Genomic DNA, 25,683 nt, shown 5'->3' on the forward strand with positions numbered 1-25,683 from the left:
CAGTGGGTGCAGAGAGTATTGCATTCACAACTGCAGGCTGCAATACACACTCTCCTCTGCAAACCTACCAGAGCCTTTGCAACCAGGTATTGCAGACGAAGATCTTGTGCCATTTCATAGAACCATGACTCTCCCTGTTCCCTGTGGGGGTGAGCAGCTCAGCTTACACTTCCAGGGGAAGCTGCTGGTTCATGCAATCATCTCTTCTATTGAGTAATTTGGTTTTCAATATTTTCACCTAATCTAAACTTCAGACAGCCGGTCACAACGGCTGTGCCAGTGGTTTTCTGTGGCTCTACTCATCACACAGTTATTTTGGTACTCTGAAATACTAAATCGCATGCAAAAATTTGCCATTTTGAACAAAAGTTTAGGTTAAAGACTTTTATTTGTTGCTTAAAGACAAGATTAAAATACAGTTTGCAATTACATAAACTATTGTGCCCCATTCAGAGCTGAGGTTGTCCGGGTAAATGTTACAGTACCCAAGATACAAGCAAATAGCCTCCAAAAATAAACACGGAACATGACAGTATGAAATTGGCTACCAGGAATACAGTAACAGAGGTTTCTGCATAAAGAGGTAGTGGAAGTCAGCTCAGTAAATGTAGAATCCTTGTACGTGAAGAGAAACATCAGATATTTCTTGCAGATCCTCCTCTGGGAAGCTGAAGTATCTTCTGGGAATGACAGAGGTACTGGCCGGAATCTGACGTCATATTGGCAGTTTCTGAACTTTCAAAAAGGCACCTAAAACCTCTAATCCCTGAAACATTTTAATATTTAATTTAAATTTTAAAAATCCTCTTTAACCACATCACCTAAAGTCTTACTCATTTTTTCATTCTCATTCAAAAGCTGTATTGCAGTTTTTCTGGCTACTAGCTTCAAGGGCTTACTTTTGTTTAAATAGCTTAATCCATTCTCTATTAATAGACGTCTCTAAACAAATGTTATCTGACCTTCTATTTCATGACAGAACTGGGTATACCCAGCTGTTTGAGACATGCCTTTTGGTGCCTAGAACGATTTTATTACAGTATTTTTGTAAAGCAAGATTTTAGGGAAGGGATAGCTCTGCAAGAACAACCTAGTATTTATGCATAAGGAGTGACTGGATTATTAAGGAGTGACTGTTTATCGCAATGGGAAGCTGTCAACACAGAAAAACCCATGTGAGGATGCAAAAGGCTGATACTGTGCTTTGAGAGATATGCGCTTCTTCCAAGAAAATTTGTTTCTACTCCAAGATTTTCCTTGTTCAATTAAAGATGATGTCAATCTCCAGAAAGAAAAATAAATTACTCCTCATTTTCTCTGAGGCTGTTTAAATGGAAAGGCAGAATCTCAGTCAAATTACTAGGAACTCACAACAGGAGGATTAACTTGTTCAGGAACAAAACTTCCATTAACAACAGTGGGAACTGCTGCAAATGCTAAGTTTTCTTTTATGGGGAAGCATATCTGCCCAAGAAAAGTATGCTTTGTGTTGGGTTGTGGCGAATAAAGAAAAGGAAAGGGTGGTCAGCATTGAAATCCTCTTCTATGGCCATGCAGAGCATAGCAATGCCAGCAGTGGCAGCTGCAGCTTCCGTGCCTTCCTCATTCACTTCCACAAAAGCCTTGTGGACAACTGCAGAGAGGAAGAGGTCACGTGCCCCCGACATTCCCGACAGGTCAGCCTTGCCACTGTCAAATACATCCAGCAAGCCCATAGCAGCTAAATCTGATTTAAGGTCATAGCTTTCCTCCAGCTTAAACTTTGGCAAACGCACGTGAACATCAGCGGAATACAGATGCTCTGGGCGTGTCCATTCCTGGAGCTTCTCTAAGGTAAGCTGCTTTTCCATCTAGAATTAAAAGGACAGAGAGCATTACTTATCACCAGTGCAGTATTTCATTTTCAGTAACATTTATGAGGCTTTATTTATGGAACATTATACAAGGGTAAAGCAGCTCTGCAAAAATGAACATATGCATATCTTTGACAGCCAAACAGAGATTAAACAAATACTATTCAAATTAGGTGGAGTCAGTGCAGTTTTTACTTTACAAAGTAAGGCAGACATTTGCTTCTTGCTGCAGTGTACAGAAGGGAAAATCATGCACTGATAGCAAGCCAATCTTCTTACTGTTTCATCTAACTAAATGGAATTACCTAATTAAAAACAAGTAACAAAAATCATAATCAGAAAGCTCAAAGAAACTGGTCATTTAATGAAAAACAGTCTCACTACTTCATGGTTAAAAAAAGGAAGTCTTTCAAAGCTACTGAAAGACAGTCATTAAAAACAAACAAGGCAAGGTAATTCTCACAGTTAACTCTGTTTTCAGTCTCCACCATGGTTCATTCAGTTCAGCAGAGGACACATGAACACAAGCTACAAAATTAGAACACAACCTCTCTTCCTGATGCAGTACATCCATTTATTCTTTATTGCTGCACTAGTAGAGAGTTGTCTAAAAATACACCAGATAGATCTGGTGCCCTGAGAACATGGGTTCACTAAGGCTTTCATTTTGAATGGCCAAACTTAAAAATATTGAACAACTGCATTGGCTTAGATGGGTCACCTTCTGCAGTCCAGTGGAGTCCTCTTCAGTGTCATCAGGTAACAGGATGATCATACTAAGTTCTCTTCCATCATAAGGGAGCTCTAAAACACGGATCTTCTCTTCAGGGATGTATCCAAAATTAAATTTTTTTTTCTGATACATCATTTTTACTGTCCTTCTTTCATTCTGGATGGATAAAAGGCATAACAGTTAAGGAAATACTCATTTAAAGAACCAATAGAAGACAAGTAAGTTAAAACTGCATTTATGTAAACACTTATCCTCCTTTATAAAACTTTCTTCAAACTTCTGACTGCCTGTTTAATAACGATTTCTTCTGAAGAAATAATGAGTTTGTATTATATTGGTTCTCCTCTGGCTTCTATAGCACAGTCCTCACAGAAACTGAAACAGTTTCTTCAGACTGTTGTACGAAAATTTTAAGCCAACAAAGATCAACTCTGTTTAGCATAAAGCAGATGACTGCATACAGTAACTTGTAAAGCTGTTAACATAAGCAGAATATAGAACAAGAAGATGGGGCTTAATCAAAATGTCCTGTCATTTTAAGACTGCTTACCTATCATCACAGACACAGTTCGTAGCTGCTGATCTGCTGCAGATCAGACAGAAAGCCTGCTAGGTCCTAAACCACAGGTGAGAATTGTCTCTAACACCGCTCTCGTAAGACAACAAATAGCTTGCTGCATATGGAAAAATACTAAAATCCATAAAAAATAATTATAATATTAATAAATTACTTTGTATTTTTAAAATATTTCATTTGCAAGCAATGCTTCACATTACCACCTATATTATTTGACCTTTTCATTAGATATGTCCTATCAGGATGTATCTGTATTACCTTATTTAATCGAAATGGTGCATCAGTGGTGTCAGCTTCTTGAAATTTCTCTGCCCAGTTTGCTTTGAAATAAATAGCATTCACCAGTACCAGCTTGGTCATGCTATCAACTGAGCCTTCAGCCAGCAGATCGGGGATTTTGCCTTCAGAGGTAGCAGAAAAAAGGGTCACAACAGAATCATGGAGTAAGTTGATGGCATATAAAATATACATTGAGAAACGGATGCCATAGAAATACTACAAATATAAAACCAATCCTGTAAAAAGGTGTATTTCAGTACCTGTCTCACTACTTCACCATACTTTTTCTTAACACACACTACTATAGCTTTTGATATACAGTGATTTGATGAAAACGTAATATTGTTAGTCTAAACTGTCACATGCAACTCATCTACTCCTCATACAAGAGCTACAGAATGCCCACATTAAGGAATACTGAATTTAGAAATACATATACAATATATATATGGATCAAGACAGACTAAGACAAATTCTCCAACTCATGTGTACATCTCCATGTTTAGCCATCTCTCCTGCATTCATGGCCTGAACACAAAAACAGAATGGAAAACTCTCAGGACTTATGGAACTGTTTAAATGTCTTGCTTAGGTAATTCCTGGTTCTGTCCATGCATCAAATAAGTGTCCCAGGGCAGAATTAAACTGTTTGAAAGACAGCAGAGAATAAAGCTCATTCCTTCCCCAATACATCAAACCCTGCCAGTTATTAGCAAAAAATTAATTTACCTTCCGTTTTCTCCTCAACCCACTGGTTAATTTCTTTCCTGGCTTTATCACAAGCCTGAAGAAAATCAACTGTAGCCAAGTCAGCTCCATATAATTTCCGTGTATTAGTCAGGAAATCCTAGATTTTGGAATGATAAGAATAGCTTTCACTGCATGCAGATTAGAAAACATCTAATTACTAGGTAGATAAGGTGTACTCAGATTGTCACCGACTCTGAGGTGGGCTTCTAACAGTGTGTTGCTTGGGGGAATTCTGAAGTTAACAGGTTTTTTCCCCACTCTTAGAACAAGCCTCACAGTCCAGCAGCCATGTCTAGAGCTGATAAGCACCATGTGGTGCTTACTACAGGTGTTGCAATATTTACCTATCATTGTCCTGAAACAGGCTCAAGCACAACTGGGATAAAACAAAACTTTCCAAAACAACTGAAGAGGGACAAAAATATCACACAAAGTTGTAATTCACTGGCAAAGAGGCATGTTGTTAAAACATATTGGAGATCTCCTCCCAAATAAATAGTGTTTTCAAAAAGATGGAAGTTATGTGGTACTGCTACGATGAAAATCCTAAAAAGCTGATTGCAACAGGAACAGAACTGGCTACAACCTAAAAAGCTGGTTGCAACAGAGTGGGATGTCATGATAGTTACTGTAAATTAAGAACATAGACCAGTGATTCTTCTCTTGAGGACAAGAACAGCAGAAGTGAACAGAAAAGGGTTTACTGTGTTACACCCTTCAGGTGAGAGGCACAGAGGCTCACAGCTATGGAAATGCACACAGCAAGTATTAAGCACTTTTGTCAACTTTCCAGAAAAATTTAGAAATAGGCTTGGAAATAGTTCTACTTCATAAATACTCAAGTAGCTGCACTTTCCCAGCAGATCCCAGCACATGCCATCCTGATGTGCACCAGGATCACACGCCATCCTGATGTGTACCTGCAGAAAGCTGTAGGACTTCTCTCCAAAGAGCCGACTGGCCAGCCGTAAGAGATAGGGAGCACTGCTTCTGTTTATGTCCGCTGTCAGAGCCTGGAATCCTGAATGAACATCTTCAACTTTGTCAAGGTGAAGCGTCTGAAATAAAAAGAAATGAACTAACTGCTATTAATACTGTCTTAAAAGAGCATACTGTCAATCTGTAGGGTAGGCCTGATGCAGCAGGGTAGGATCCAGTAGGTAGGCTGAAGAAAGAGAAAATAAAAGCTGGAAGCTGTGAAGAGACTTCTGTAAATCTCAAAGAATGAGTCAAACTGTCCCTCAGTGCTACACTGCCAATGTCAGCCACTTGTATTGTGACCCTGGTTTATACACAGTCACAGCTCAAGCTCTTGATCACAACCCCAAGTCCTGTCTGCATTTCTGTGGGCCTCTCCTCTGTAGGCTCAAGAACTCGTTCCCAGGTGAGGAATCAAAAAGAGAGATGATGCCATGGAGACTCTTCTGCTTTCTTGGCTGGCCCAAGGGGATGTGGAGTTGTATATTTTCACAATATACAATCATCACTACCACAGGTGAGGTATTAAGAAAACTTAGAGAAATTATCTTTTATAATTTTATGAAAATGTAACTCAATAAATATATATACACTTCATATATACTTTATATATACATAAAAGTAAGTATTAGGTTTAAGATCAAATGTATTACTGCAATATCTCTTTATCAGTACCTTCTCTTCCAGAGGCAAGCTGGCTGGCTAGGGCTTAAAGATATGACAGCAGAAGCTGCCAGACCTCATGGACAGGGATGGCTACACCAAAGCAGGGACATTCATATTCAAACTTAAACCATGTGTTTCCCAGTAGGGAAGACTACTGTGAAGGAGTGATTGGATTCAAAGAAAAGCCTTCTCTTTCTCTCACTGAGTTTTTGGTCAGGCTTTGCCAACCACCTCAGCACAAGCTGTGCTGTACAGGTGCATGGCTGAGCAAGAACAACACAGGCAATACAATAGAACTATGATCCCGGAAACAAATTTTTTTGTCCCTGCAAACAGCTCTTGACAATTGCTAATCGCTCCCTCTTTAATTAGCACTGTGTTCATAAGTGAAGTATTGTAGTACAGAAACATGCCCTGTCGAGGATGACTGGGTTGAAAGACATTTATTTTCCCCCCAAGTTCCTTTTGCATGATTTGTGCCGTCAGTAGGTTTATCCTAGGTGGGGCTGTCAGTCTGATTACATGAAATATGTTCAAAGTCTGTTTGAACAAGTAGTGGGGAAGTAATTCTATTGAGTAAGCCCAGCAATACTCAACAGAATAAAACAGTCCCTCCTAAAGTCCAGAATACAAAGGTGAAATTATTCATAGGCAAATGCATGAGGATGACTGCAATGAGCAGACTCCCACACCTTTTTGCAGGCATTAGCCTTACGAGGGTGCAAAAATAACAGTGACTGAGTCCCTTTCATGACAGAGGTTTCAGGGGAAACTGGCATATGCCTGTGTGCACCATTTTTACAATTTATAAGGTTTTTTTAAACTATCCTACCTACCCTAAAGCTATGGTAAGGATAACCATGCAGACTTAGCTCCTTCAAGATATCTGAGTGCCTGTTAAGTAAGAGATTGGTACTTAGGTAGCATCACCATGTATCATCATAGCTTTAGATATAAAATTATAGAATGCTACTGTGTTTTTTACAAAAACACAAAGAACTATTGAAATTGAACATACCATTGGTGATCTTGGGTTATGAAGTAATAGTCTGTCAAAATGTCTCATGAAAACTCATAGAGCCTTGCTGCTGGAAATTATGATCAATTTAAAAGGAGACTGACTAATGTAATTAGTCTCCTCTGTCAAGAATTACCTACTGAAGTTAAATAACAACAAGGGCAGTAGAAAATATAGACAGAGGGCTCTGGAGCAGGGTAGGCAGAGAGTAACTAGCTGCACAGTCTGAGGAAACCTGAGTGTGCATGACAGAAATCTTGTCCTGAACAAAAACACCCTCAGTTCATCTTCCCCCTCTAAAACACAACCCTTTTAAATGTAAATAAAATAAAAAAATAATGACCATTTTATTTTAACTAACCTTCAACACCTGGGCTTCTGTATTACCTTTGGCCCCCAAAAGGACCATGGCCAGAGCAGCAGAGATACTGACAGGAGAAAAGAAGACATTTCCCGTTGGGTTGGCCTCACTAAACCTTCTGAGCAGATCAAGTGCAAATCTACTGTTGGCAGTGGACAGGTTCTCCATGGTTTTAGCTGAAAAATAAAACAGTTGATAAGGACCCTGGGAAGCATTCTTCAAACACCTTGTCTAACCTTGTGTGACTCACAGAGTAAAGACTGGAATGAACTGGATGCAGCTGCTTACAGAAACAGCAAGAATATCGTCATCAGTGCACCTTATTCTTAAAAAAAATCAGTCACACTGAAAAATGTGCTTGGGGAGAAAAATGTGAAAGGGGATTTTTTTCCATGCTGTTTGCTCCAACCTTCCTTAACATACTAACTTTATAGACGTTATTTTCTAAAAATTCCTTTCCTGCAGACCTGATATTGGAAGTGTATGTGCTGGTAGGGTTGCAAACGCCCCTCAGCCTCACAGACCCAGCACAGGAGGCCAGGGCTCTCCCTCCTGCAGCATTCCCTCTGCTCCTCTACAACGCACAGAGGACATTCAAAGTATCTGCTCAGGAACGTGCAGACACCTCTCAGTAACCCGCCTGCCTTCATGCCACAAATCCATGTCCCTGAGCGGTGTCAACCCTGCCAAAGGCTTCCGTGCCCGCTGACTTTCAGCAGTGGAGAGCAGAGCACCGCTGTACCCCGCCCGCGCTGCCAGGAGCACGGAGCTGCCTTCCCGCCGCATCCAGGACCGCCGGGGCTGGGCGGCCCTCAAGGCTCGGGCAGGGAGGCCGGGTCCCGGGGGCTGCAGGTGACCCCCCGACCGGCGGGGGCGACCCGAGCGAAGCGCAGAACAGGCGAAGCGGCAGGGCTGGCACTGAGCAGCGATGCGTTTTTGGGAGATGCTCGGGAGCAGGCTGAAAGGCGCAAGGGCCGGGTCAGGTACCAAACCCCACCCAAGGGCCAGCGGCGGCACCGCTGGAAGCTGCTCCAGCTTCCTGCCCGCCCAGCTCACAGTCCGGCTGCTCTGTGCTCGCTTGCAGCCGGAGTCCCGGTTTGTTTCTTTCTCTCCTCTGGACGCAACTGCGTGGAGGAGTTTACACCAAAATTTGGATGTTTCCTGCACAGTCTTTCTACAGCAATTGCAAATCATCACTATCGGCTTCCTCCGTGCCAGACAGATAAACATTGTCTGGCAGGCACCTTTACGACTTGCCGAGCTGTAGGCTTGCCGAGCTGTAGGCTAAAGACAGACCACCAACACCCCTAAAAATACGCAATCCCAAGCCCCAAGGCGTACTTTCACTTTCGCTTACCCACACCTCACTGCGCAAGCCTTTCCCCAAACCAGCTGTCCGACAGTGCCCACCCCCGCTGCCCGAGAAGCGCCCCCCGCCCCGCGCAGACCCCGCCCGCCGAGGCGGACCGGAAAAATTTCCCCTTCTCGTCCCGCAGGATGCGCCGGGGGCAGGAGCGGAGGCAGCCCCGCGGAGCCCCAGCGCAGCCCAGGGCCGCCTACCTGCCGGGCAGCGCGGAGCGGGCTGCGATGGGACGGGACGGGATGGATCGGAAGGAGACGAGCGGCGCAGTGACACCGCAGCGGGGACACCGCGGTGTCACCCGCGGGGACCCCGCCGGGGCGGGGAGAGAGGACGGGGCGGGGCGGCAGGTGTTATCCCGCGGCCGCTCCCGTCCGGGTGTCCCCGATCTTCCGGCGGAGAGAAGAGGGAGCTTCGGGAGAGGGATTAACCAACAACCCCCAACCTGCCCCAGCGGTAAGAGATCCAGGTGTTTTAGACCCATGGGGCAAGCGCACCCCTGCAGCCCAGAGAGGCTCCTCTCTGCCTTACTACCCTGTGTCTCCATTTACACTCATCTTTTATAAAGTTCTTTTGCTTTTTTTTTTTTTTTTTCATTTCAAAGAAAGTAACTGCATTGGGGAAGTTTCCGTGGTTTCTCACGATCTCCATTCCCCATCAGTCCTCAGGAAATCCCCAGCTGTACTGCCCATATTGGCTTTAGGTGCACAGCCCTTCAACTGCAGTGTATGGCATGTGTCCCTGTGACAAAAGTGTTGGGTCTCATCCCTCTCCCCTGCACATAATGATTTTGTTTGCTTCACCTGAGACAGCTGGCTTACTGTGCACTGAATAAAGATCTAGCACCTTTTGGATAATGTCCACCAAGCCTTGGCGTCAACCTATGCAAAAAACCAAGAGGAAGTATTGCAGTGCTGGCCAGAAAAAAAATTGTTATCTAGGGAGCCCCTTGGTATCCTTTGAAATACCTTGAAATCCTTTCAAGGCCAACCAATAATTCATGGTGAGCCAAGTAAGCACCTTGGGTTCACTATCCAGAAAAATCTGTTTTAGCAAAGAACTCCAAACAAGCTACATAGAAGCGGGTATTACAAGAAATAATTTTCAGAAAATTGGTTAAAAGATGCACTGTTAATAGTAGCAAAAAGAAACAGATCTCTACAGCACTTAGAGTTCTTTCAGTATTTCAAAAACAGAAAGTGCAAAAAAACATCCCTGTCTCAGAAATGCTGTTTCGGCTGTGTCCTTGGTATTCCACAGTTAGACTACATTCTTGTTAAAGGACTAGAACCAGGTGAAAAACTCAAGATCTCCTGTGGTGATGGTTCTCACCATAAACACCCTCTAAGGACATATGCTGCAAAATTGTTCTTTACTAAGTGGTGGTCCAGTTGTTAGCCAAAACCACACATCTACACAAGAAGCTCAGCTAGAACCTGGAACAGGCTGCCAAAAACTCCTTTCAGCTCCAGGCAATGTATCAAGGCACTCAATGGAGAAGACTGGAAGGTAAAAGTGGAGGGCAGCTACAAATGTGCTCCAGCCTTGTCACAAGCAAAAGTAACAATCCCATGGGCTCTCACTGCCTGACTCTGCCTGCTGGACACCAAAAGTGAAGTCAAGCACAGAAGAAGCACTCACAGAGCAAGTGGGATGGTTCTTGTGTCAGCAAGAACCTGGAGACCTCTGCACACAGGCACAGGAGGAGTTGGATGTGGCAGGTGCTCTGTTTGTCTAAGCAGATCTGTTATTCCTGCCAAGCCTAAGATCAAGACTACAGAAGAAGTTCAGGCACAGCTGAAAGAGACAATTAGTGCAGAATGAGTCACCTTGTTCTAGGGAAATATGAATTTATTGTCTGAAGGCACCTATGCAGCCAAGACATCTCCTCCTTAGGGACAGCAAAATCTGCCACAGAACAAAATGCTGCAAGTTTTGTTGTGCCGGATGAAGAAGAGGAAGGGATGATCAGCAGTGAATTCTGCAGTGGACATAACAGCGGAACATCCACATATTACCATAGCTGTGGCAGCAGCTGCTTCAGTGCCTTCTTCATTGACTTCCACAAAGGATTTGTGAATCACTTCAGAGAGCACCAGCTCATTACTAGGTGAGATTCCTGAAAAGTCAGCCTTCCCTGACTCAAATGCATCAGGCATTCCCATGCTGCTCAGAACCGGTTTCAGATCATAATCTTCTTCCAGTTTAAATCTGGGTAAATACACCATCACCTCTGTAGATGTCATCATTTTTGGACTGATCCAACCCATCAGCTTATCATGTGTAAGTTCTCTTTCCAGCTGAAGAAAAATTCCAAATTTACTTCATTACAATGAGAATTGAGATCATATTACATAACCAAAGTACTGATTTCTGTTTGCTTATTCACATAGCACATAATATGCATGGGGTTTTTCCCTTTGTTATGCATGAAGACTGTGGGTTTTTCTTTTCATTTTTATTTGGGGAATAAATGACTCAAGAAGCCTTGGTAATAACTTCCTCAATGAGATTGCCAAAGAGCCCAAACAGGTATCCTAGCCTCCCCACAAAAGAGATCCTGCCCTTTCCTCTGAGCCTCTTTCCAGCCAGTGAGCCACACACCACCTCCCAGCTGCTCAGCACACAACACCTACAGGACAAGCCACAACACTTCCAAAGACCCCACCCAAAATCCCCTCTCCACATTCAATCATCACCATACTGTGCCTTCCCCACAACCACAGCTGACCTCTGCCCCTGAGCAGGGCCAGCTCTGCTTCCAGAGCCTCTGCCTAAGGGAGCAGCACATGGCCTGAGCAGCACTGACATAGCAGGGGCTGTGGGGCTGTCCCTTTGGGGACAGGGAGGAGAGGGACATTTCTGCTGGCCTTGAGCACCAGAGACACAATTGCTCTGGAACTCAACTGCAGGTCTCTGTGCAATATCAGACTTTCTTCCCTGGAAGGATTCAGGCTGTCTTTGCACTCAGCTCAACTACTTACTCTCTCCAAGCCTGTGGAGCCATCCTGGATTGCATCAGGGAGCAGGATGATCATGCTCAGTTCATTACCCACATAGGGCAGCTCCAGGATTTTGGTCTGGAAGTCCCCAATGTAGGTCATGTTAAAATTTGCCTCCTTGAACATCATCTGCACAGGTCTGGTCTCGTTCTAGAAATCAAGAGATGCCAACAGTTAGTGCTGAGCTTCTCTGCTGGTCTCACACTACAAAGCAGGCAGCAAGTTACTCATGGCATTTTAGGATTTGACCAAAGGGAACTGATCACACACCACTGATCGACAGCAGTCCTATTCACTGCAGCCCTAACACTGCCTTTTGGAAAGCATGAGGTAAAACCTGCCCAGGAGCAGCAGCAATGCACAATATTCCACCACAACTCAAAAGTTGAGATTATTCATCTGCCCTGTATCTTGCGGCGTTGCAACTTGAAACCTGGTTCTAAGCTTGCACAGCTGTAGGGAATAGAAAACTGCAACAGTGTCTTTGGATACTCCTGCCAGCTTTTTCAACACATTCCAATAGGGAGAGACCAAGGTGGCAGGAGCCTAGTCATTCCAGCAGTCTCTGAAATGCTGTTGGAGGTAGTCTTGGGGTAAGCAGCAACATTCCCTTATTTAGAAGTTATATCAGCACTTTCAAATACTCCTGGATTTATTTCACCACTGCAGGGAGGGACAGTTTCCAGGCAGGCATGAGATCTTCAATTTTCCTCAACTGTTGCTTCAAGCAGGTGACTTAAGGAAGGCACATTACCAGGTCTTGTTCATGACTTCTGGAGGCCAACCCTGGGCTGCAAAGAATCCTGAGGGGCAGACACAGCCTGCCCATGCCAGAGGCCAAGTCCTCCTCAGGAGCAGTTCTAAAAACGAGACTGCAGAGCGGGTCTTCAGAGGAAATTTGCTTTCCATTTCATATGGATTGGCTCAGGGGCAGGAATGCAGCAAGGAAGCTCTGACTGAAGAAGACTTAAATTCACAAACTTTCACACCTGTCTTTGTGCTATATCAGAAGTTCTAGTAATGATGTGAAAGTTCAGAGAAAGTCAGCAAAGAGAGACTTCAAACGAAAGGGAGGGGGAATAAGGAATCTCACACAGCCTATCCGAGGGAACCCTGATTGAAAGATCTAATTTCTTCCTAAAGGTGGTCATTTCAGACAACATCCACCTAACAGTCTATTGTCAGCATTTTAGCACATCATACCTTATTAATTTGGAATGGCCACTCTCTGGTACTCTGTTTGTTGAACTGCTCTTCCCACTTGCCTTTGAAATAGATGGCATTCACCAACACAAGCCTGGTCAGGGAATCCAGAGTCCCCTCTGCCAACAGGTTCTGAATTTTACCTTTAAGGCACAAAGAAAAAACACACATTAATTAAGAGGTTGACATGGATCTAATTACTATCCAAGATAGTATCTGGTCTGCGATTAATAAACAATAGAGAAGAGAATCATGTACCAGGCACAGCAACAGCTCAGCATTTGAGTTGTTTGAATTCCCAATCCTATATCCTGAACTAGGTGTTTACCCAGACAACGGCTTCCATTAAACACAACTGGGCCCTTGGAAAAGCACTCACCTTCAGTTCTTTCCTCCACCCAGCCATTGATTTGTTTCCTGGAATCCTCCCAAGCATGCAGGAAGTCCATCTGTTCCAGGCCAGCATGGTAGGATTTCTGACTGGACTCTATAAATGACTAACAGGGACATTCACAACAGATTTTCAGCAAGAGATTCACTCTCATTCAGACACAGGTGATTCTTGCATCCCCGAAGGAAATCTGCCAGCTTTCCTTCCCCAGCATCATACAGAGCCATTACGGTAACATGTTCCTACTAGGATTTATTCCACTTCTTTCAACAAAGAATCAATATTGTTATGGCTTATGCACAGTACTCCAAACTTCTACACTTCATAGACAAGGATGGTGGCGGGGGGGGGGGGAATTCTTGTTTTTATTTTGTGCTTTATGGACATGACATTTAATTTTATAAATTACTTTAAGAGACTTCTGCTAAGGGATACACCAACTATTTGTCCCACAGCCAAATAAATGAATGCATCACAGAACCCTCAAGTGTAGACACTGATGGACTTTACTGTGCTTTGCCATATTCAGATCCCATGTTATTTAAAGGAGATTCTCCACCAAGTTCAGACAGCAGGCTCTGGCAGAATCCATTGCACTCCTGACTCTCAGCACAGAAACATTGGAAATCAAACCCCAAAGCCTGCCTTGACCTCCAGAGGAAAGAGGCAGCAAGTGCATTGTCCTAAGAATCATCACAAATTTAATGGCTACTCACTGCAAGAAACTCAAAGGTCTTTTCTCCATAGAGCCGGTTCGCAGTTCTCAGGATGTATTTGGTGTTTGGATCATTAATTTCAGAGAGAAGGGACTGATACCCATTGTGAGCATCCTGGGCATTCTTCAGAGAAAGCACCTGCACAAAGACAACATCTGCAGTGCTGGTACAACTCATAAATTGGGGAGCAGCAGAGTCAGCAGTCCTGATTTTCCTTCCCTCAAGGCAAGAGCTACAGGATCACAGAATGGCTCAGTCTGGAAGGGACCTGTAGGGACAGTCTGCTCCAAAGCCCTGCCCAAGCAGGGATACCTAGAGCTGGTAGCTCAGACTGTGTCCATGGATTTTGACTATCTGGAACTACAGGAACAACGCAGGTATTTGAGAAATTTTCATGAAGTACATGGAAAAAAGATCAGAGTTTATACTTCACTCCCACATTTAAAGGAAGCAAACATCCAAATCAAAATGATTGATTCTGCACTCAATAGTGTCACATCCTACATACAACACAAGACAAGAGATATTTGCTACCTGAGCACATTTTTAAAAAGGAATAAATCAAATTGCAGTTACCAGTTTGAAATAGAGGCACAGGGATTTTTAATATAGTTTTATATGCCTGGCTCCTTTTTGAGAACATGTATCATATGATAATAAGCCCAAGCAAGCAAGGAAAAGAAAATAATTTATGTAGCCACCTATTGATCAAAAAAAAAAAAAAACAATTCCAGGAACCTTCTAATTATATATTAAGGAAGATCACCCTCAAAAACCTGCACACACTAAATCCAGAAAATTCTTCATTTCATACTGAACAAAGCTCACACTGAAAAACCAAAGAAAACAGGTTCTGTTTACACACACACTCCAGAGGAAGAGCTCTGCTCTCTCACGCCACAGTGACGATCACAGTTTAGCACAAGTGCATGTCACAGACTGGATGACACATCTCTTCCTCATATGATCCCATCAAATGCAATCCAATAACTTTATTGTGACCTACCTTACGAATTTGGGCTTCATTGCTACCTCTTGCACCCAGCAAAACCATAGACAAAGCAGAAGAAATACTAAATGGTGAAAAGAACACATTCTGCCCACTTTTCTTCTCACACAGCTTTCTTAACAGGTCCACAGCAAAAGTGCTGTTTGCTGCACAGAGGCTTTCCATGCTTCCCAGCCTGGGACATAAAACACAGAACGAGAATGATTCAAATTTATTTGAATACAAAACAGTTATTTGTTATTTGTATACCTTTTACACTTCCCAGCATAAACTAGGCAGCAAAGGCTGGAAAATTATCAGCTCACTGAAAACTGATTTGGTGCCACAAGCACATTAGATCCCATACTACACCTTTGAGTTATTTTACCAGTTTAGTGTCTGCTTTTAAATTTCAGTCCCATGCCTACACAGGGTGACATCTTTTGACGTGATCAGGCACAACAGCATTTTGGTCGTCCATATAGAAGGCAGTTTCTCTAGACTTCACAAAGCAAATAATTTCCCTTCATTGGACCACCAGAGCCAAAGTTAGAACAGCAGAATTACCAACTCTTACCTTCTCTAAGTCTACAGACCTTCAGTGGTAGCTGCAGCTTGCTTCTGTGTATGCACGTTGGGTTTTAAACCTGCCCACCAGGCTAGGAGAAGCCAGCAGAAGGACTTTGCCTAAAAGCAAGAGAACAAGCAAGAATTTCATTGTCATTAAAACAATCTTTTACCGAAAAATAAGAAAAAAACCCCTCACAAACAAATCGGAAAAAAGCACAATAAGAAATCCCAAACAAACTAAAATCCCCAACCATACTAAGCAAATATAAATCACATTATAATAGGATATATCTTCCGCACATTACCAACAACTTTACTAATCGCTCCAAGTTAATGGGACTACATATAAAAGAAAAATTCGTTGCATTATAACTGGAAATTGGAAGGATTTGTGCCGGCAAACCCACGTTAAAACTCTTCTAACTGACACACCCCGCATCCCCACACATTTCACTCACGCAGCAGCTACCCCCACACTTCTTGAAGCAGAACTGGCAGATTTGCTGCTTCCTTTTATACCCAAATGTGGGGAGAAGTTCGCATCAGAATTTGGGGATTTCCTGCACTGCCCTCCCACAGAAATTCCTAATATCGATGCCAGCTCTCTCAGGCAGACACACAGTCGGCACGGCAGCTCTGCAAAGGTCTTTTAGCAAGCTCTGTGCTAAAGAAAACACCGGCACCTCCCGAGCCAACATCTAAAGCAACGGCCCAGTGGTGCCTTCGCTTCCGTGCGAGCCCCGCACCCAAACCCCTTCACAGCCCGCACCCCTCGCTGCCCGAGCAGCGCTGCGGTTTCGGGAGCCGAGGAAACAGTTCCGCCTTTCACCGCGATACCGCCCCATTCCCGCAGGATGCCCCGCGGGCGGGGACAGCGCGGAGCTGCCCCGGGCCCCTCCCGCCCCGCGCAGCCCCAGCGCAGCCGGGGCCGCTTGGCCGCGCCCCTGCCCGGCCGGCGACAACCGCGGCGAGGAGACAGCGCCCGCTGGGCCGGGCCAGCGACACCCAACCCCGCCGGGCCCTGCCAGAAGGCTCTTCCTCCTGCCACAGCCCGACACATACGGGTATAATTTAGAACTGAAAAAGGAGACATAGAACCATGCAGTGCTTATACTTCTTTTATTATTCCAGGAACGGGACCCACAAAATACATCCCAATATAAGGAAAGCTGTTACATCTCTGTCTTTGGTATTATACAGGTAAACTATGGTGTTTAAGAAAATATTAATAGGATAAACATATAACAGTAGCAAAAAAAAAAAAATTGAAATTAACTTTCTCCTTCAAATATTCCATAGGCAGCATCTGCCCTTTTATTTCATTCTTTGTTAAAGGACCAGAACCAGGGGACAGGTAATAAACCCAAGTGTCCTGGAGCGAGGAATAAAGGTACTCAACCCCACAAATACCTCCCAGGTACATCTCTTATAACAGCATACTTTCATTCCCATTCATGCCTAAGTGCGGCTCCAGTTGTTAGCTAAAAGCCCCCATCTATGTAGGATGTTCTGCAATACCTGGAACAGGCTGCCAAAAACTCCTTTCAGCTCCAGGCAATGTATCAAGGCACTCAATGGAGAAGACTAGAAGGTAAAAGTGGAGGGCAGCTACAAATGTGCTCCAGCCTTGTCACAAGCAAAAGTAACAATCCCATGGGCTCTCACTGCCTGACTCTGCCTGCTGGACACCAAAAGTGAAGTCAAGCACAGAAGAAGCACTCACAGAGCAAGTGGGATGGTTCTTGTGTCAGCAAGAACCTGGAGACCTCTGCACACAGGCACAGGAGGAGTTGGATGTGGCAGGTGCTCTGTTTGTCTAAGCAGATCTGTTATTCCTGCCAAGCCTAAGATCAAGACTACAGAAGAAGTTCAGGCACAGCTGAAAGAGACAATTAGTGCAGAATGAGTCACCTTGTTCTAGGGAAATATGAATTTATTGTCTGAAGGCACCTATGCAGCCAAGACATCTCCTCCTTAGGGACAGCAAAATCTGCCACAGAACAAAATGCTGCAAGTTTTGTTGTGCCGGATGAAGAAGAGGAAGGGATGATCAGCAGTGAATTCCGGAACTATCATTGCACAGCGCATCATCATCACTGCAGCTGTGGCAGCAGCTGCTTCAGTGCCTTCTTCATTGACTTCCACAAAGGATTTGTGAACCACTTCAGAGAGCACCAGCTCGTTCCCAGATGAGATTCCTGAGAAGTCTGCCTTCCCCAAATCAAATGCATCAGGCATTCCCATGCTGCTCAGAAGCGGTTTCAGATCATAATTTTCTTCCAGTTTAAATCGGGGTAAAGACACCCTCACTTTTGTAGAGTCCATCATTTCAGGATTGATCCAATCTATTAGCTTCTCATATGTAAGTTCTCTTTCCAGCTGAAGAAAAATTTCAGATTTACTTAGTTACAATGAGAATTGAATCAGAGTTATACTTGCAAATGAACTGATTATATGATTTGTTTATATTGTATAAGATGCATCTTTTTTTACCTGCTCAGTGTTTCTCAAGTCAAAACTGCAAGTTTTACCTCTCACTAGAGCATACTGCCCCTGCCAAGATCATTACCTACTGTTTTTTCTGATAGCTATAATAGGGATCAATCTCCTCCATGTAATGTTAGCTTCTACAGAACATGTTAAATTGTCCATGGATTTTTTTTTTTTAATTTTTTCTTATGGGACAGAAAGGCACAGAACAGTTAACAAGGATCCAAAGAATCTAAACCCAGTTCTTCTATCACTTTACCAAAAGTTCATCCTACAGGTCAGTCAGCAGCATTATGAAAACAGTGTGTTCACAAAGGCCCTTTGCAGTCAGTCTTAGAGAACTTTATTCATAAACTCCTGGTCCAGAGTTCCAAAGAGATCAAACAGGTATCCTACCCTCCCCACAAAAGAGATCCTGCCCTTTCCTCTGAGCCTCTTTCCAGCCAGTGAGCCACACACCACCTCCCAGCTGCTCAGCACACAACACAACATTTGTACTGTAGGACAAGCCCCAGCACTTCCAAAGAGCCCACCCAAAATCCCCTCTCCACATTCAATCATCACCATACTGTGCCTTCCCCACAACCACAGCTGACCTCTGCCCCTGAGCAGGGCCAGCTCTGCTTCCAGAGCCTCTGCCTAAGGGAGCAGCACATGGCCTGAGCAGCACTGACATAGCAGGGGCTGTGGGGCTGTCCCTTTGGGGACAGGGAGGAGAGGGACATTTCTGCTGGCCTTGAGCACCAGAGACACAATTGCTCTGGAACTCAACTGCAGGTCTCTGTGCAATATCAGACTTTCTTCCCTGGAAGGATTCAGGCTGTCTTTGCACTCAGCTCAACTACTTACTCTCTCCAAGCCTGTGGAGCCATCCTGGATTGCATCAGGGAGCAGGATGATCATGCTCAGTTCATTACCCACATAGGGCAGCTCCAGGATTTTGGTCTGGAAGTCCCCAATGTAGGTCATGTTAAAATTTGCCTCCTTGAACATCATCTGCACAGGTCTGGTCTCGTTCTAGAAATCAAGAGATGCCAACAGTTAGTGCTGAGCTTCTCTGCTGGTCTCACACTACAAAGCAGGCAGCAAGTTACTCATGGCATTTTAGGATTTGACCAAAGGGAACTGATTACACACCACAGAGCACAGACACCACACCGTCCTTTGTTAATAACTAAAAATCCTGAGATTTCCTTTTTAATTATTAACGTAAAAATGTTTGGGAATATTCATTTAAGGTAAATTCATGTTCTCACACTTTTGTTAACTTAAGAACTAGTGCCAAGCACTAAAGTGAGCTAGTAATAAGCAGGGGCATTGTTCTTTGCAATAAAAGAATAAGTTATTTCAGTGTATGTATTGTTAGTCCATGTGGTTCTGTGTGGCTATAACAAAGACTTAAAATATTTTAAAATGTAATTTTAAAATCCACTAAAACTACCAAGAAAGAGTATTATTATGAATTCTTAAAAGTCATGAGGATAGTAATAATGGGAGAGATTCTATTCTCATTTTCATTTTCTGCTATCTTATTCTATTTCCACATGGAGCATCAGCTACTATTGTTTACATCATTATTTTCCTTCTTCTCAGTTTCACTGCTTTCTCTCTTCCCTTCATGAGATTTTCAAATAAGCAGCTTTTTGTAATTAAACTAATGCCCATTGGAATAATGCCCAGAAAGAATATGGCAGAAATTATTTTGCAACAGCAGTGACACATAAAAAGGATCGACAAGCAAAAGGAAAGCCACAACACAATAGAAAATCATCCAGTGACTCATAAGAAGTGCAAGAGTCAGAGAAATAATTTCATAAGATTTTGGAAATGTTCCTGGGATGTCAAAGTAACTCTTTGTTACTGAACAGCATGTAAAATAACTAGCTTAATGTTTCAGTTTACACCTTGCATTTCCAAATGTTCACAGAGGACAAGGTGTCAGGAACCAAACCTGTCTCTGAAGCTCTTGTACAGAGTATGGGGTGAACAGTAACACTCCCTTATTTAAAAGTGCTAGTAGCATTTAAAAGCCTTCCTGGATTTATTTCACCACTGCAGGGAGGGACAGTTTCCAGGCAGGCATGAGGGCTTCAATTTTCCTCAATGGTTGCTTCAAGCAGGTGAGTTAAGGAAGGCACATTACCAGGTCTTGTTCATGACTTCTGGAGGCCAACCCTGGGCTGCAAAGAATCCTGAGGGGCAGCCACGGCCTGCCCATGCCAGAGGCCAAGTCCTCCTCAGGAGCACTGATCTACTTCTAAAAACAAGGCTGCAGAGAACACAGGTCTTCAGAGGAAATTTGTTTTCCATTTACTTTGGATTGGCTCGGGGGCAGGAATGCAGCAAGGAAGCTCTGACTGAAGAAGACTTAAATTCACAAGCTTTCACACCTGTCTTTGTGCTACATGAAAGGTTCTATTAATGATGTGAAAGTTCAGAGAAAGTCAGCAAAGATGGTATTCATATGAAAGGGAGGGGACAGAACGAATCTCATACATCCCACCCAAGGCAAACCTGACTGAAAGATTTAATTTCTTCTTAAAGGTGGTCAATTCAGGCTACTTCAGATTAACAGGGTATTGTCAGAATTTTAGCACATCATACCTTATTAATTTGGAATGGCCTTTCTCTGGTACTCTGTTTGTTGAACTGCTCTTCCCACTTGCCTTTGAAATAGATGGCATTCACCAACACAAGCCTGGTCAGGGAATCCAGAATCCCCTCTGCCAACAGGTTCTGAATTTTACCTTTAAGGCACAAAGAAAAAACACACATTAATTAAGAGGTTGACATGGATCTAATTACTATCCAAGATAGTATCTGGTCTGCGATTAATAAACAATAGAGAAGAGAATCATGTACCAGGCACAGCAACAGCTCAGCATTTGAGTTGTTTGAATTCCCAATCCTATATCCTGAACTAGGTGTTTACCCAGACAATGGCTTCCATTAAACACAACTGGGCCCTTGGAAAAGCACTCACCTTCAGTTCTTTCCTCCACCCAGCCATTGATTTGTTTCCTGGAATCCTCCCAAGCATGCAGGAAGTCCATCTGTTCCAGGCCAGCATGGTAGGATTTCTGACTGGACTCTATAAATGACTAACAGGGACATTCACAACAGATTTTCAGCAAGAGATTCACTCTCATTCAGACACAGGTGATTCTTACATTCTACAAGGAAATCTGCCAGCTTTCCTTCCCCAGCGTCATATAGCTTAAACTTCTCACTGACAAGTTCCTTCTAGGATTTATACCACTTCTTTGAACTAGGAATTGTTATTAAATCAAATGGCTTATTCCCTGTAGTATGGTTATTTTTTTTCCTGTTTGTATTTTATGCTTCAGGTATATACGATTTAATATGTTTTCTTTGTAAGACTTTTGCTAAGAGATACATCAACCATTTGTCCCACAGCCAAATAAATGAATGCATCACAGAACCCTCAAGTGTAGACACTGATGGACTTTACTGTGCTTTGCCATATTCAGATCCCATGTTATTTAAAGGAGATTCTCCACCAAGTTCAGACACCAGGCTCTGGCAGAATCCATTGCACTCCTGACTCTCAGCACAGAAACATTGGAAATCAAACCCCAAAGCCTGCCTTGACCTCCAGAGGAAAGTGGCAGCAAGTGCATTGTCCTAAGAATCATCACAAATTTAATGGCTACTCACTGCAAGAAACTCAAAGGTCTTTTCTCCATAGAGCCGGTTCGCAGTTCTCAGGATGTATTTGGTGTTTGGATCATTAATTTCAGAGAGAAGGGACTGATACCCATTGTGAGCATCCTGGGCATTCTTCAGAGAAAGCACCTGCACAAAGACAACATCTGCACTTCTGGTACAACTCATAAATTGGGGAGCAGCAGAGTCAGCAGTCCTGATTTTCCTTCCCTCAAGGCAAGAGCTACAGGATCATAGAATGGCTCAGTCTGGAAGGGACCTGTGGGGACAATCTGCTACAAAGCCCTGCCCAAGCAGGAACATTTACTGCCCATAGTCCAGGACTGTGTCCAGATGCATTTTGAGTATTTCCAACAATGGCAACAAAAGTTTTTGAGAAACTTTTCTTAACAGTAAATATTTTTTAAAAATACAGGTTTTTACTCATCTCTCACTTTGCAAAGGAGCCCAATAACAGAACCAAAAGGACTGATTCTGCACTTAACTTTTTCAGGTCATATGTAAAACACATGACAAGTAGTATCTGCTACCTAAGCAAGTTTAAATCAAAAAAGTCTAAACCATGCTTACAGTTTGACATTCAGTCACTGTGGATTTTATTTTTATGTGTCTGGCTATGTTTTGAAAACATATGTTGTCTGATATTAAGCCCAAGCGAAGAAGCAGAGCAAAATATTTTATGGAGCTGGAAACTGATCAAGCTAAATTAAAAAAAAAAAAAACAAAACACCTCTCAATTACATATTAAAGATGATGTGTCTCAAAAAAAACCCCAAAATCACCACACAACAAAACCAGGAAACTCTTATTTCATAATGAAAGAATGTCCCCTTTCAAAATCAATGAAAATTGATTGCCGTTATACAAACACCAGAGGAAGAGCTCTGCTCTCTCATGCCACAGTGACAATCACAGTTTAGACAAATGCATGTCACAGACTGGATGACACATCTCTTCCTCATATGATCCCATCAAATGCAATCCACCAAGTTTATTTTGACCTACCTTGCTTATTTGGGCTTCAGTGCTACCTCTTGCACCCAGTAAAACCATAGACAAAGCAGAAGAAATACTAAATGGTGAAAAGAACACATTCTGCCCGCTTTTCATCTCACACAGCTTTCTTAACAGGTCCACAGCAAAAGTGCTGTTTGCTGCACAGAGGCTTTCCATGCTTCCAAGCCTGGGACATAAAACACAGAATGAGAACAATTCAAATTTATTTGAATACAAAACAGTTATTTGTATACCTTCTACACTTCCCAGCATAAACTAGGCAGCAAAGGCTGGAAAATTATCAGCTCACTGAAAACTGACTTGTGCCACAAGCACCTGAGATCCCATACTACACCTTTGAGTTATTTTACTAATTTAGAGGCTACTTCAAATTTCAATCCCATACCTACACAGTGTGACTTCTTTTGAGGTGATCAGGCACAACAGCTTTTTGGTCAGGACTTCCTGAAAGAAGTTTCTCTTGACTTCACATAGAAAATAATTTCCATTTATTAGACCACCAGAGGCAAAGTTAGACATCAGAACAGCAGAATTACCAATTCTTACCTTCTCTAATTCTACAGACCTTCAGTGGTAGCTGCAGCTTGCTTCTACGTGGGTACACTGGGTTTTAAACCTGCCAGCCAGACTTGGAGAAGTCAGCAGAATGACTTGGCCTGCTAGATAAAAGAAGGAAAGAAAAAAATTTACATCACCAGCATGACAGGTAACTGCAATTTCCTGCTGTATTACAAAGAAAAAAAAAATCAAAGTTCATTTTAGTTCCATTTTATTGCCTGCAACATGGCAACGCACACAATCATAAACTGTCATACGCTGTATTCATCTGCTATAGGCAGTGAATCTGAGATTAAACACCACACCTATTAAATGAGCAATAGGTACTAGAACACTGAGTTAACCACAGATAAGTATCATAAATCATCATAAGATAAATGCTGATAGGTTTTACTATCTCTTTTCTTTTTCTCATTAGGCAGGGCCTAGTGTTGACATGTTGCTACCAAATACAAAACCACCACCTAATTCATACTACTGATTCATTATCTTAGAGAGTTGAAAAGAGCAAGTTTCCACATGCATGCTTTTCAAACCAAGAAAATTCCTTGCTAGCAGCTTTACTATAACCAGTAGCAATTTAATCCTATTTCTCTTCTCCCGTAACTTGAAAAGAGTACAACCAAAACACAAGCATGCTTAGATGGAAACAATCCTCCACTTGTGTCTGAATGAGTAATTTATGCACTGCACAGAATAAAGAAAAGACACATAGCATTCACATTAGTTACAATGTAGACCAGAATTTTCCTACTATCCCAGTATCTGCAGATTGCTAGCAATACGGTTTTTTTAACCTCCGGGTCAAAACACACAGGAATAGTGACACCAACAGGCAGAAATTTACATTTAAATTTCTGTTTTCTAGAAAGTGTCTTTAGGACTTCCACAATAGGCAAGAATTTACAGACAAAAGGATGCAACTGACACTATTTGCTTGCCTGAAATTCAGGGGCATTTAAATAATAATTAATATTCATAAGTATAATAAAAAATATTCAACAGCTGTGACACAAGGCTAGGAGTTACATCTGCACAGTCAACTATGCCTCCTCTGCAGCTCAGGAGTAGCAACATAACTACAGACAAACTTCTCATCAGACACAATGCACAATTTGGAATCTACAGTTTCAGAGACAATACACAATGACCACACTTTAAGGAACAAAAAACGTCATGATACAAATACATATTTGTCAGTCAATTGTAAACTGCTGCAAAGCCCTCAGTGGTCAAAGGGTTTGCTGACAGCAACTCATTCCTTACTCTGCTCTCCCCATGCTCTGCAGGTCAGCAATGAGACACTTCTGCAGAGGTTTTGTGTTCCTACCACTGAATTTCAAGTGTATATTCTCAGCAGTCAACATCTATGCTTCAGGACAGTCTTTATGGACTGAAAGGCTGTATGTAAATCAATTAGTAGACAACCACTGCAGGGCCTCGCCATGGGGAAACCACAGCAGGCTGCAGCTCTCCTCCAGCTCGCAACCCAAGAGACACTTCCCACAAAAACTACGGCATCAGTGTCCGGCAAACAAGGACACTTCCCCACGGTGAGTCAGCTACATCAGAGGAGTCTCAAGCTGACTCTTTCAACTCCAGAGGGAACTCGGGGCAGTGAGCACCAGGCCATGTCCATCTCCACGGACAAAGCCCTGTCTGTGGCACAGACACCCCTTTTTCCCATGCACTGAACCAAAGCAGGCTTTCTTACAGGAAAAGGCTTCATTTAGGATTTGGAGAGTTGGGAGCGATGTTAAAACACTTGCAGGGTAAGAGCGCGGACAGCTCCTAGTGATGGGCCTTGGCATCGCAGCTCTCCCTGGGACACAGGGAATGACACGGTCCCGCTGCTGTCGGGCTCCTGACCCCTGCGCCTCTGCACGGGCGGGGAAGGACAGGGAGGAACCTGACACTGTTCCAGCAAGCTGAGGCACAAAAAGCCAAAGGTTTGGCCCTCCCTGGAGCGAAGAGTTCCTCTTCCGTCCCCGCCCCGGGCTTGACCCGCGGGAGACGCCTCAACCCCGCAGTGCTCCCGGCGCACCCACACGAAGAGCTCCAGCCGCACCGCCGCGGCTCCAGCTGGCAAGAAGCAGCTGCGTTTAGGGAATGTCACGAAAGAGGGAAGAAAAAGAAACAAAACAGAAAACGCAATAAAAGCAACGCCATTCAGCCCTACTTCCTAAAAAACCCGCCAAACAAGAAAACCCTAAAAAACACAGGCACAGGCTTCCCCGTGGAAAACCTTCAAGACAACGCAGCAGCAACGCGGCCGCCGCACTCACCCCGCCGGCCGCCGCCTTCCCTGTTCCCGGAAGCGCAGCCGAGCAGAGGGAAAGGATAGGAGCCCGGCCCCTCCCGGGATCTAGCCAGAGGCTGAGGCGCTTCTCCCTTGGCCGCCGGGAACGGGAGGCGCCGCAGCCCCTCCCGATAAAATGGCGGCCCCCCCGCCTCAGGGAGTCTCGGCAGCCGCCTCTCCCCTCCCG

The 25,683-nt window shown here is 43.6% G+C and overlaps 3 protein-coding genes across 11 annotated transcripts; all 3 read right to left on the minus strand.

Annotated features, from left to right (window-relative positions):
* Positions 1 to 369: 369 nt before the first annotated feature.
* LOC136562331 (leukocyte elastase inhibitor-like) lies at positions 370 to 8,883 on the minus strand. 2 transcript variants are annotated; one of them, XM_066559087.1, is made up of 7 exons: positions 8,776 to 8,883; positions 7,216 to 7,391; positions 5,113 to 5,250; positions 4,172 to 4,289; positions 3,422 to 3,564; positions 2,575 to 2,742; positions 370 to 1,850 (listed from the first exon to the last, which is right to left on the minus strand). In XM_066559087.1, exons 2-7 carry the CDS (start codon positions 7,381 to 7,383, stop codon positions 1,449 to 1,451), a joined length of 1,137 nt encoding a protein of 378 aa, XP_066415184.1. In that variant the 5' UTR covers positions 7,384 to 7,391; positions 8,776 to 8,883; the 3' UTR covers positions 370 to 1,448. The 2 variants fall into 2 exon arrangements, with proteins under 2 accessions (XP_066415184.1, XP_066415194.1); XM_066559097.1 differs by lacking the exon at positions 8,776 to 8,883 and adding an exon at positions 8,573 to 8,621.
* A 1,522-nt stretch (positions 8,884 to 10,405) lies between these two features.
* LOC136562305 (serpin B6-like) lies at positions 10,406 to 16,329 on the minus strand. Of its 4 annotated transcripts, none has more exons than XM_066559075.1 (8): positions 16,215 to 16,329; positions 15,472 to 15,562; positions 14,894 to 15,071; positions 13,888 to 14,025; positions 13,160 to 13,277; positions 12,781 to 12,923; positions 11,560 to 11,727; positions 10,406 to 10,875 (listed from the first exon to the last, which is right to left on the minus strand). In XM_066559075.1, exons 3-8 carry the CDS (start codon positions 15,059 to 15,061, stop codon positions 10,468 to 10,470), a joined length of 1,143 nt encoding a protein of 380 aa, XP_066415172.1. In that variant the 5' UTR covers positions 15,062 to 15,071; positions 15,472 to 15,562; positions 16,215 to 16,329; the 3' UTR covers positions 10,406 to 10,467. The 4 variants fall into 4 exon arrangements, with proteins under 4 accessions (XP_066415172.1, XP_066415148.1, XP_066415164.1 ...); XM_066559051.1 differs by having other exon boundaries at positions 15,453 to 15,562; XM_066559067.1 differs by lacking the exon at positions 16,215 to 16,329 and adding an exon at positions 15,904 to 16,016 and having other exon boundaries at positions 15,453 to 15,562.
* Positions 16,330 to 16,549: 220 nt separating this feature from the next.
* On the minus strand, positions 16,550 to 25,641 carry LOC136562348 (serpin B6-like). Of its 5 annotated transcripts, none has more exons than XM_066559151.1 (8): positions 25,483 to 25,641; positions 23,205 to 23,295; positions 22,628 to 22,805; positions 21,614 to 21,751; positions 20,919 to 21,036; positions 20,540 to 20,682; positions 18,785 to 18,952; positions 16,550 to 17,824 (listed from the first exon to the last, which is right to left on the minus strand). In XM_066559151.1, the coding sequence occupies exons 3-8, from the start codon at positions 22,793 to 22,795 to the stop codon at positions 17,420 to 17,422; spliced, it is 1,140 nt and encodes a 379-aa protein (XP_066415248.1). In that variant the 5' UTR covers positions 22,796 to 22,805; positions 23,205 to 23,295; positions 25,483 to 25,641; the 3' UTR covers positions 16,550 to 17,419. The 5 variants fall into 5 exon arrangements, with proteins under 5 accessions (XP_066415248.1, XP_066415224.1, XP_066415240.1 ...); XM_066559127.1 differs by having other exon boundaries at positions 23,186 to 23,295; XM_066559143.1 differs by having other exon boundaries at positions 23,205 to 23,298.
* Between the last annotated feature and the right edge of the window lie 42 nt (positions 25,642 to 25,683).

This window comes from Molothrus aeneus, chromosome 1, assembly GCF_037042795.1.
Source record: "Molothrus aeneus isolate 106 chromosome 1, BPBGC_Maene_1.0, whole genome shotgun sequence".
Lineage (NCBI taxonomy): Eukaryota > Metazoa > Chordata > Aves > Passeriformes > Icteridae > Molothrus > Molothrus aeneus.

What these genes read in the sequence shown, in the direction of transcription:
- LOC136562305 (XM_066559075.1), bottom strand. Translation starts at nt 15,061, where the DNA reads ATGGAAAGCCTCTGTGCAGCAAACAGCACTTTTGCTGTGGACCTGTTA. An exon ending in AGACCTTTGAGTTTCTTGCA is followed by an intron (nt 13,278 to 13,887) that starts GTGAGTAGCCAT and finishes TGTCCCTGTTAG; the next exon opens with TCATTTATAGAGTCCAGTCA. An exon ending in GCTCCACAGGCTTGGAGAGA is followed by an intron (nt 10,876 to 11,559) that starts GTAAGTAGTTGA and finishes ATTTTTCTTCAG; the next exon opens with CTGGAAAGAGAACTTACACA.
- LOC136562331 (XM_066559087.1), bottom strand. Translation starts at nt 7,383, where the DNA reads ATGGAGAACCTGTCCACTGCCAACAGTAGATTTGCACTTGATCTGCTC. An exon ending in AGTCCTACAGCTTTCTGCAG is followed by an intron (nt 4,290 to 5,112) that starts GTACACATCAGG and finishes TCCAAAATCTAG; the next exon opens with GATTTCCTGACTAATACACG. An exon ending in CACCATTTCGATTAAATAAG is followed by an intron (nt 2,743 to 3,421) that starts GTAATACAGATA and finishes TTATCCATCCAG; the next exon opens with AATGAAAGAAGGACAGTAAA.
- LOC136562348 (XM_066559151.1), bottom strand. Translation starts at nt 22,795, where the DNA reads ATGGAAAGCCTCTGTGCAGCAAACAGCACTTTTGCTGTGGACCTGTTA. An exon ending in AGACCTTTGAGTTTCTTGCA is followed by an intron (nt 21,037 to 21,613) that starts GTGAGTAGCCAT and finishes TGTCCCTGTTAG; the next exon opens with TCATTTATAGAGTCCAGTCA. An exon ending in GGCCATTCCAAATTAATAAG is followed by an intron (nt 18,953 to 20,539) that starts GTATGATGTGCT and finishes CTTGATTTCTAG; the next exon opens with AACGAGACCAGACCTGTGCA.